Raw genomic sequence first — 10,517 nt, 5'->3', positions numbered from 1 at the left:
GTAAATTGTAATTTTTTACTCTTCCGACTCAAAAGGTTGCCGACCCCTGGGTTGGGCAGATCTCGCAGTGAACGGGACAACACACCTGTAGCAATAGCAGAATATTATGCTGACAATAAATATATTGTTGATAGAATACTATCCAATACCATTCCGAAAAATTATAACTTTGGTACCGAAAGATACGATACTTGTCGATATAGGGCAATGCAATAGTTTTCAAACGAACATGGCGAAGTCGTTGAAATCAACAGTATTATTGATTTCACTGTGCGAGCACAGCAAGAAGAATACCATACAAAGCTTCTTGAAAGGAATTGGAGATCTTTATAATATAGGTTTTCAGCCACAGATTGCAAGTTTATATCCGCCAGTGCAATTTCCAGTTAGTCGCGGGACACCAATGATATCTCCTCTTGTTAGGTGCGTGTATATATGAATTTAATTATACGTACGTACAAGAAAACAAATTTCACTTCCTTTTTTACATTGTTTAATCTTGTAACAAATGTTGCAGATGGGATCATTCTGAGGATTACTTTTTCTACCGCTATTCAGGTTACGACAAAATTTTCAGCAGAGAAAGAATTGTCACTATTTCAATCGCTATCAAAGAGTTCGAATACTTGTCTGGTCATATAACTGATGGAAAAAACTTGCTACCGGTGATAGTTTATCTTCTTTTAATTTGGCAAATGATTGGTTCGTTGAGTGGCACTGATTATCACAACATACCAATTGTATTTGAAAATGTTAAATTTGTCCGCGCTATTAACTTATCGGAGAAAGATTCTTTGGATTTAATTCTTATGATACAAGGAGATAAGTAAATTGCTTTTGTATTTTGGTCACGGTAATTTCGAAGAAAATGAAACCGATAAAGTTATATGTGAAGAAAGGTGCAGTTTATATTGTAATTCTTGCGTGATATTCTTATAGGCAGTAATAACTTCGAGATTATAGAAGGTGACAAGTCAGTGGACGACATTGCGTGTGAAAAACTACCTGTTCAATTTTTATCCAATAGTGACGAAGATAATGAGTACATGAACACAGAAGATATTTATAAGGAGCTACGACTCCGTGGTTATCAGTATACTGGTTTATTTCATTTGTTGAAGAGCGCTTCTATTACTGGTAAATCAGGGCATATCAGGTGGCCTATAAATTATACAGCATTCATGGGCAATATGCTACAGATGAAAATCCTATCATTTAATTCAAAAAATCATTACGTACCGACTGAAATTCGCAAATTGACAATCGATCCCAAATATCATATGAAACAGTTGCGCAATATTCCCATTGAAGAAAAGAGTAAATATGCCTGCGTTATCCTCAAATAATTTCGTAATCAGTTGCAGATACGAGGGTGAATCAAATATAAACCGGAATTATTTTTTTTGTTTAAATGAAGCATCATAAAAAACTAACATACGTAACTATTTTTCTACATAATCCCCGGACTTCGAAACACATTTTTCCCAACGGGTAACCATTTTTTTAATTCCACTATCATAAAATGAAGGCGGCTGTGACAGCAGCCAATCGCTCACGAAGGATTCGACAGAAGCATCGTTGTCAAATCTTTGTCCTCCAAGTGCTTCTTTCAGTGGCCCAAACAAATAATAATCGCAGGGCGATAAGTCCTGACTGTAGGGAGGGTGTTCCAGTGTAGTCCAGAACAGCTCTTCAATTTTTTGACGAGTTAAGGCAGCTGTATGTGACCGGGCATTGTCGTGAAGCAGGATAACGTCTCGGATTAGAAATCTTTTCCGACGATATTCGCGTTTTGCTCCGTCCAAAAGTTGGCAGTAGTATGCGGCGTTCACAGTACGACGTACGTGAAGAAAATCGACATGCAAAATATCTTTAAAGTCAAAAAATACAATTGCAAGAACTTTTCCAGCTGAGAGCCGAGTTTTATCTTTGACGGGTGCAGATTCACTTTTCTTTCGCCATTCCATACTGGCTCCTTTGGATTCCGGAGTGTAGTGGTGCGCCCAAGTTTCGTCGCAAGTCACAATTCGGTGTAAAAAAACTTCTCCTTCGACCTGATAGCGTGTCAATAGCCGTTCGCACACCTCCAAATGGTGTCGTTTCTGGTTTTCGGTGAGAAGACGAGGGATCCATCTGGCAGACACTTTTCGAAACGCAAGGTCGTCAGTAATGATTGCCTGAACACTACCGAAATTTATTCCGACCTCAGAAGCAATTTCAGCGACCGTTAATCGACGGTCACTCTCGATAAGGCTACCAACCAGGTGAATATCACTCCTCTGTCACGCTGGTCCTTGGGCGGCGTCGGTGCCCCTCATTTTCAACAGTTTCTCGTCCTTCTAAAAATTGTTTGTGCCACTCGTACACTTGAGTCTTCTTAAGCGTATTGTCCCCGAACTGTGCTTCAAGCCTTCTCAATATGTCCGACGGTTTTACGCTTTCTGCAGTGAGAAATTTAATAATAATTCGTTGTGCAACGAACGATGGCGCCTCCCGTTCTGACATTGTGATACTGATTAACGGAGCGCTAATGAGAGGTCGCGTAGGGGGGAATCTCCTTCAGGCATCCTCACCTATAACGCTCAGAAGCCTGGTCTTTCTCCGTTCGCCTCACTGCGGATATAAAAATAATTCCGGTTTATATTTGATTCACCCTCGTATATAAAAGGCCTTCTTATCTCATTATAAATCTGTGGATTTTGTTACAGATCTGCCTGTACACATCTATGATTGTTTAGACGCTATAGTATCCGGAGGAATAGAAATTTGTGGGATTAAAGCTACAGCCATATCTCGTCGACTGACCAAAATACAAACCATTTATGAAGAATACAGTTTTATTCCTTATCGAGATAACGCTATGATGTCTTTGAAAGATGTGGTGAGAATGTCGGTGCATATAGCGCTTGAATGTTACGAAATGATAAATATTAGAGTGATTGAGTTCATCGAGGACAGCGACATAGTCCTGCTGGACGATCTCTTTACCCCGATTGTCCAAGAAGTTCTAAACAACTTGCCGCTCGTACGATCTAATCTCACCAACTCACTCACTCAAAATAACACACCAACTCACACATAATCTTTTGTAATAGCGCTGATTCATGAATTGTGACTTTAGATTCTGGTTAATACCACACATACCGTATTCACTCTATTTTATTTCATGCGTTTATTATTTAATTCCTCAAGAAATGGGTGGTAAATAAAAGATCCGTATCGAATGTCGAGGTCAGTGTTATGGAAACTTGGGACGTGGACTCCTTCCACCCCCTCCCCTAATCCTAAATGAATATTTTGAATACTTCAAGACCCTCACCAGAATCTTATCGCATTGTAATATCGCTGGTACAAATGCATTGAACTTAAAGGAGCACATCTATATTATAAAATATAGTCGAAAAATCATATTTTCTTTGTTAAGCACATGAATTTTTTGTTCAAAACTCGTATATGCAGGATGTCTTTCTTTTTGCAAGAAACTTTCTGAGTAGAAACTATATCTTTTCAGTGATTCCACACAAAAGTAAAATACTAAACGATAAAATATGGAAAGATAGAAACAACAATGCCTTCAGTTAAAATTATTATAAAGACAATTAAAATATCCAAAAAATTAGGACAGTTCGTACGAACATTATCTGTAGATGTAGTTCCAGATCTTAAGCATAGCGAATTCTATCCATCTGCGTTTTGAATTTTCTTAACCCTTAGCTGACACACAGGGTTAAAAGTACCCCAGTGTTTTTGAACGCAAATTTTTCATAGTTGCGCGCCAAATTTGGTTCTGTGGCGTCACCTAGTATTAGTCGAGGCTTGACCCAATATTGATAAATAAAACAATTATACACATTTTTTTTCGCTGGGGTCCAAAATACCCCCTATAGCACGTACGTTATTATTTTGACGTGTGTCAGCTAAGGGTTAAAACCTCGGTTTTGTTGCAGAGAAACACAAGTTCACGTGAAATGAGTGTCTGCAAAAAAAAAAGTTTGGGTGATGCGCTACACACATCATATGAAAAAAGGACAGATATATAACACTGTGTCTTCTAATAGAAATCAAATTAACTGTACAGAGTATTTCACACTTTAGGGATTTCATGCTACACGGCCACTAACACGTTGTTTACTAGAATATACTGGAAGATATATTGAATTCCAGTATGTTAAACTATATACAGATACTTCGGTGGTATTGTTTACTTATTCTACGTTATTCTACCATATTAATTTCAAAGCACTTAATCTGTAATGTATATTTATTTATACATTTACCTCTTCTATTTCACGTCTTTAAATATGATTATGGCCTTGTCTATTAAAACTATCCCATACACAGAAAGTTACTTATATTTATTTATTACTAATAGAGATAAGAACAACTGCACAACGAGCTAGTCCATGTCTGTCAACTGTTAGTTTCACAGATATTTAACATAACTGACGTGTGATAACCTTTAACGGTCAACTAATTAAGAATGTTCGCCTTCAAAAATATCTGCATAGCACAAAAGCATATTTCACGTATTATATATGCCGTAAGAATAGATAAATATTTGATTTAAGATTGTGCGATACACGATTTGAGAAGTAACATTTAAATAGATTTATCTTTAAGGGGCCAGAATCATTTTTGCTTAAACACATCAGTCATGGGATTCGCAATTATTACAGTGATTTTACGAAGAAATGTCAAACTTCTAACGTGCCTTTTGATATTCCCGAGGGCAGAATGGAATATTGCGATATAAATGATGGCATGCGTTTAATTGTAGAATATAAAGAATCATTTGTTACAACTATCGGATGCCTTCTACCAGCGGGTGCAATGTTTGAAAAATCTGAGGAACGTGGTAGTGCATTATTTTTGGAACACGTGTTATTCCAAGTAAAATATATATTTATTTACTTACAATAGAAATTCACAGCCTATTTATATAATTAATAATACAAAAGTATCATACACGTTCATGTGTTAAAAAATATAGACTATGTGCACACAATATATAATTTAACTCTAAAGTATATTAAATATAAATTAAAATATATAGAAAAGTAAAATATATAGGAAGGAATTACATGATAATTCTTGATTCATACCTAAGTAAATTATGGTAATAGCAAACAACTCAAAGAAGCGGATGGCAAATTGAAGAAGAATTGCAGGAGATTGGTGGAACGTTAGTAGCAAATGCGATGCGAGATATCTTTGTATTTTATGGAACGGCACCTTCCTGCAATGTTAGCAGACTTGCAGAGCTATTGGTTGATGTTGCGACGAATAATGTTATATGTATGTTATTATTTAAGTGAAATTTATTATATTGTCATCATTTTAAGTAATTACAAATTAAAACACAAGAAAATCATTACTTTAGGTGATAATAATGTTGAATTAGCAAAGTGTAGAATACTTAAGGAGCTTTCTCAAGTAGGATCTAATCCAGAGCAAGTTGTGATGGATTATCTTCCGAATATCGCATACCAGGATACTGCGCTCTCTAAAAGTGTGTTTCCCGAGAGTCATATAATCAAGTAGTTATGAAACATCTGCCATTGATTATAGAGAGATTTTTGTATTTATATAGCTATTATATTACTGATTATTATATTATGCACAATATGTAAACCCCCTGTTACGCGCAGAGATTTTGAGACAGAATGCTTAGTGAGCTTCAGAAAACGTATGTTCAATCCACATGTAATGACCATAATAAGTTCTGGTGCGATCACTTTGAACGAGTTGCAAGAAATTGTGTGTAAATATATCGCTAAAGATGCACAAGAGACAAAGATTTCTACATGTAGTTACAAAGTAAAATCATCTTTCTGTTTGAAACAATTACGCTTCTCAGGTAAAAATATAATATACTGCATTATTAGCGGGTTATATGTGTGTTATATATTATAGGCGTTAACGTGTTAACAGGTGCTGAATTGCGATTCCGAGATGATGATGATGAAGAATTGGGATATGTAGCTATAGGATTTGAAGGACCAACCTTTTCCAAGCCTGAAGATCGCTATGCTTTTGAAGTAGCTAAAGAGATTGTAGGTTCATGGGACATGACACGTGGTAACTGAGAGACATGTGGCAACTCTTTTTTGCATCGTTATAGAAAACTAACTCCCTGATGGAAATATATTGAGAATTTCACTAGAATTCCCTCTCAATTGACCGAATTTCATTATCGTTCCGTCAACGTACACAGTTACCAATTAAATTCAGCAGTTAATCTTAGCAGTATACTTTAACTTTCCTTATATTAGAGTATTGATACATTATGAACTTGAGGAAAGTCACTGAAAAATTACTGAAATATATTTCAAAATCAATCATAATTTTCATCATAAGAAGATTCAATGTAATGTTGTGAAGTATAATGTAAGTTAAGATATAATTTTGGAAATAAAAGAACATTTGAAATACTACATATCATGAAATATGTTGAATCAAATTCGGAACGGTCAATTGAGAGAGTATTTCAGCAAGATATCTCCATCAGAGAAAGTATGTGTGCGAGCTGACACGTAAATACTCGAGCTTGATTGCAGGCGGAGCCAATCACAACGCCCCGTATCTCGCACACAGTGCATTCAATACAAACCTGTGCCACACCTATAAATCATTTATCCTAGACTATGCGTGCAACAGCATATGGGGTTGTTACTTTGTCTGCGACGAATTGAAGCTCGAGGTACGTGTACACCTTGATCCATCATCCTTCTGCAAACAGAAAAAAGAAAGAAAATTAATAATACATGAAAACTCGGCACAGGACATGGTTTCCAAGTTGCAGCATGAATGGAGGAGACTGAGCACGACGATCACCGACGCGGAGGTGCAACGAGCCGTAAACAAATGCATATTTCACGAACTGATGAAGTTGAACGATCCGGTCAACCGCTTCCTCGACATATTCAACTGTCTCTACTTACGTGGTTGTTACGAGCCCATGAGCGACAGACTCGCGAGATACAACGTAAGCTGACGTAACACGACTGCCATGATGATTCACTTAACATTTTTTTGATAACACAGTACCTGATAAGACGTGTGTTCCTCTCCGAAATGAGACCACAGCTTTTCTGATTTTCAGGGGATTACAACGAGTACGATACGCAGAGCTGCCGGTGAATATATTTACGATCAGTCTCCCGCGGTCGTGGCGTTCGGACGCATCGAAAATCTCACGGATTACTGCACTATACAGCGCGGCACTTACTCCTTTTATTACTGACTTCGTTCGCCTCGCAGAAACTTCCCCGACGGGTCTTCTCGACGAGAGGAGAGGCGACCGTTGAGCGATCGACGATGACCCGTCGATAGAGGGAATACTGTAAGGTCGAGATTAAAAAATAAAGCTGCATCTCTAACGGGAATCGATCATTTTTTCGAGCGAAAGCGTCGCCCCCTCCCGCAGGGTGGTAGGGCCAAAGTCCCTAGCGGCGGTGAATCCTAGTGAGAGTCACGGTGCACGAATAACGTAGAGCCGGGGCGCCGATGCGAAAGGCGGTGTAGACATCGGCCTTATCAAGAGTCTCTCTGATCGGAGGATATCGGCGAATCGCCGGCCGATTTTTTCGCTCCGTTATCCGGCCGGATGAAAATCACCGGCGGCGTCGCGGCGCCCGGGGAAGAGAGTGCGGACGGCGCGCGGTACGTGCGCGAGGAAGGCGAGAGATGCCGTCGTGTCGGCGCTCGAGGTGTCACGCGACGGCCCTGAGCGGACGAGAGACGGCGAGACATCCGCTCGGCTCGACGCTCCGCCGCCGGCAGTGCGACGCGCAGTCCAGTCCGCGGCGGCGACGACGACAGCAACAACGACGACCTCGCGACCGTGAGAAACGTGGGACGAGACCGGATCGACGAGCGCCGCGGGCTAACCTAGCGACGGCTCTCTCTCAGGGCGAGCCGCGGCACAGTCGCTATGACAAAAGGTGGCATCACTGGGGGACGTGTTGGAAGCACGGACGATGCAGCGCTCATTGATATGACGCCATTTTACTAACCTTTCTCGCGCACCGCGACCAGCTAAGCTCGAAGGCGCCGAGATACCCCGCGTAGACGCAGCGGTGCACGCGGCTGATCGCGACACGTGCGGGGCTCCTCTCGTCCTGAGAAAAGTAAGTGCTTCCGAGAAGAGGAGAAACGCATCGCACGCGCGCGGACTCTCCTCGAGTCATCCTCGCGAGGCGAACGCTCGAGCTCTCTCGCTTGCCGTGGTGAATTGTCCCGGGTGATTCCGCGACCTCCTCGAGTCTCGTCGGCGAGCTTCGCGTCCGAGTGCTCGTTTCGAAAGTGCCCCGTTGCGCGCGAACTTCGGCCTCGCGTCGTCGTCGTCGTCGTCGTCGTCAGCTTCCCGCCGTCCCCTTCGTCGTCGTTCCGATCGATGACTCCCTCGGAATTCTTTCAGACGTAACAGGTGGCCGTGAATCTCTTTCCGAAGTGCGGAAGGTTCTAGGGATATCCGGTGACGCAGCCAGCCGGCGACGCATCGCGCCCAACGAGGTGCTCGCGAAACCGACGACGGCGACGATTTCTCGTGCGATCCTATCGATGATACGTCTCTGTCTGGCCACTGAAACGTCACTTCTCGCGAGAGATTCCCCGACGATACTTTCTCCCCCGCGAATGAGTGTATCGGCACGCGCATTTTTTCCTTCACATCGAAGTTGTGTTGATAATCAGTGCAGAGTCTCAACAATTGTTTACGTAATGCAGTGTTGGTCTGCTCATTTTGGCTGGATTTGCCTCGGGAAATTCGCCGGAGCGGACGATTCCTGCGCTTCTCTTCGGCTAAAAGGAACAGACGACGTGCGCGAATCGTGTATTCTCGATGGAAAAGTAACGCATGGTCCTGGGTGTTTCAGGTAACTTGCCATAGAGGTCGGTACTATTATGGAAGATGAGGATGGGGAAAGCAGAAGCACGGACATGTGGCCTATCTTGGGGGAGCGAGTCCACGAGCCGGCATTGGGCAATTCACTGAGACATTCCAGCAACGACGGGTACGCGGGCAAGGAGGAGAAGCAGCGACACTTCGGTCCGATCGTGGCGAAAGAGCCGAAGAACACGGTGACGGGGCCGAGGCTGACTTTCAAGGGTTTCAAGAAGCGCATTCTGGCGCAGGCGCGGCAGCGCCACACCGCGGTGCTAAGGAACAGCGCGTTGGAACAGCAGCAACTAGCGGGCGGCAATGCGTCGGCTCGGAGCGGCAAGGAACGGCGGGCGGAGGGGAAGCACAAGATAACGGAGTACCTGGGCCTCCAGCCGTCCTCGAGGCACAAGTGCCCCAAGTGCCACGGCTGGCTGAACTGCGGCCCGACCAACTCGAAGCAGAATCTCTGCGCGTGCAATCCCAGCATGACGCCGATGCCCGGCACCTCCGAGACGACGTTGGCCCCGCAGGCCTCCAGCAACTTCAAGATCACGCGGAAGGTGTACCTGTGCGCGGCGTGCGGCACCTACTTCGAGAATTGGAATCTCTTCCTGCACATGAGGGACATCCACAAGCGGCACATCTGCCTCTTCTGCCTCGGCATGTTCGGCCAGGCGGAGAGGCTGCTGCACCACCTGTCGAAGAAGCACAGCGTGCCGGAGCTGGAGCTCGCCTCGGAGGACGAGTTCCGCAGTGTCTTCAAGGGCTCGTGTTACCTGGTGTGCTGCAGCTGCGAGAGGATCTTCTCAGAGACCGACCACTTCTACGAGCACCTCTGCTCGCCGAGCTTCAAGCAGGACGCGACCGCCGGGATGTCCGTGTGCACCCTGTGCCGGCAGACCGGCACCCACGCGACCACCTGTAACTTCGCGCTGTCGTCGGACAGGGAGTCGACGCGCGTCGACGACTCGACGACGAGTCTGGGGGGTAAAGGACTGCCGAGGAAATCGGTGAAGAACAATCGGAGCAAACACGCGCTGGACGGCGTGCCGAACGCGCTGGCGAGGAAGCTCGGCGCGAGAGGCCGGTGCAACAAGACTGGCGAGACGGCCGAGGTCAGGTCGGAGCTCGTCAACAACCTGCCCAGGGACACGGTCTCCGAGACGATAATGGAGGTGTCCAGGTACACGGGCGGCGACTCGTCCGACGAGAACGACGAGAACGACGAGCAGGCGATGAACAAGGACGTCAGCCGGGACAAGGGGGTGGACGAGAAGTCGCCGGCGGCGAATCACCAGCTCGTCGACCGCAGCGAGCCCTACGACAGCGTGACGGAGACCATCATGGAGGTGTCCCGCTGCACGAGCGACACCGAGGACGACCTCCTCCCTCCGACGGCTGTCCCGGCGACCGAGAAGACGAGCAACCCGGAAGAGATGAACGACCCGACGCACCAACCCAGCCCGGCGGTAAGATGGGAACCGGAGGAGACGGCGAAGACGGACTCGTGCGAGCTCGGGACGGAGTTTCAGGTATGCAACGACAGCCCGCGAAGCCCCGTCAGCCGATCGCTGTTCAGCCCTCGTCACGAGTCCCAGCACACCTCCGAGCCGCAGCTGAAAGAGAACTCGAG

The 10,517-nt window shown here is 44.5% G+C and overlaps 2 protein-coding genes and 1 pseudogene across 2 annotated transcripts in view; all 3 read left to right on the top strand.

The window, feature by feature from the left end:
• The first annotated feature begins 229 nt into the window (after positions 1-229).
• LOC106748722 (fatty acid synthase-like) lies at positions 230-3,763 on the top strand. Its single transcript, XM_014627544.1, has 4 exons — positions 230-423; positions 518-702; positions 940-1,235; positions 2,669-3,763. Exons 1-4 carry the CDS (start codon positions 230-232, stop codon positions 3,080-3,082), a joined length of 1,089 nt encoding a protein of 362 aa, XP_014483030.1. The 3' UTR covers positions 3,083-3,763.
• Positions 3,764-4,226: 463 nt separating this feature from the next.
• LOC106748721 lies at positions 4,227-7,243 on the top strand (annotated as a pseudogene).
• Positions 7,230-10,517, top strand: part of LOC106748736 — a 7,581-nt gene continuing 4,293 nt past the window's right edge. Inside the window, exons 1-2 of the mRNA XM_014627567.1 lie at positions 7,230-8,129; positions 8,877-10,510. Of these exons, the coding sequence (XP_014483053.1) occupies positions 8,905-10,510 (1,606 nt within the window). The 5' untranslated portion in view covers positions 7,230-8,129; positions 8,877-8,904. The remainder of the gene's footprint in view (positions 8,130-8,876; positions 10,511-10,517) is intronic.

This window comes from Dinoponera quadriceps, unplaced genomic scaffold (genome assembly GCF_001313825.1).
Source record: "Dinoponera quadriceps isolate SergipeBrazil2010 unplaced genomic scaffold, ASM131382v1 scaffold3127, whole genome shotgun sequence".
NCBI lineage: Eukaryota > Metazoa > Arthropoda > Insecta > Hymenoptera > Formicidae > Dinoponera > Dinoponera quadriceps.
The sequence above is the reverse complement of the archived record's forward strand: the minus strand, read 5'-3'. Positions and strand labels throughout refer to the sequence as shown.

Coding starts and splice junctions, on each gene's coding strand:
- LOC106748722 (XM_014627544.1), top strand. CDS start 230: ATGGCGAAGTCGTTGAAATCAACAGTATTATTGATTTCACTGTGCGAG. Junction 703..939: donor TTTAATTTGGCAAATGATTG/GTTCGTTGAGTG, acceptor ATATTCTTATAG/GCAGTAATAACTTCGAGATT. Junction 1,236..2,668: donor TTAATTCAAAAAATCATTAC/GTACCGACTGAA, acceptor CGTATATAAAAG/GCCTTCTTATCTCATTATAA.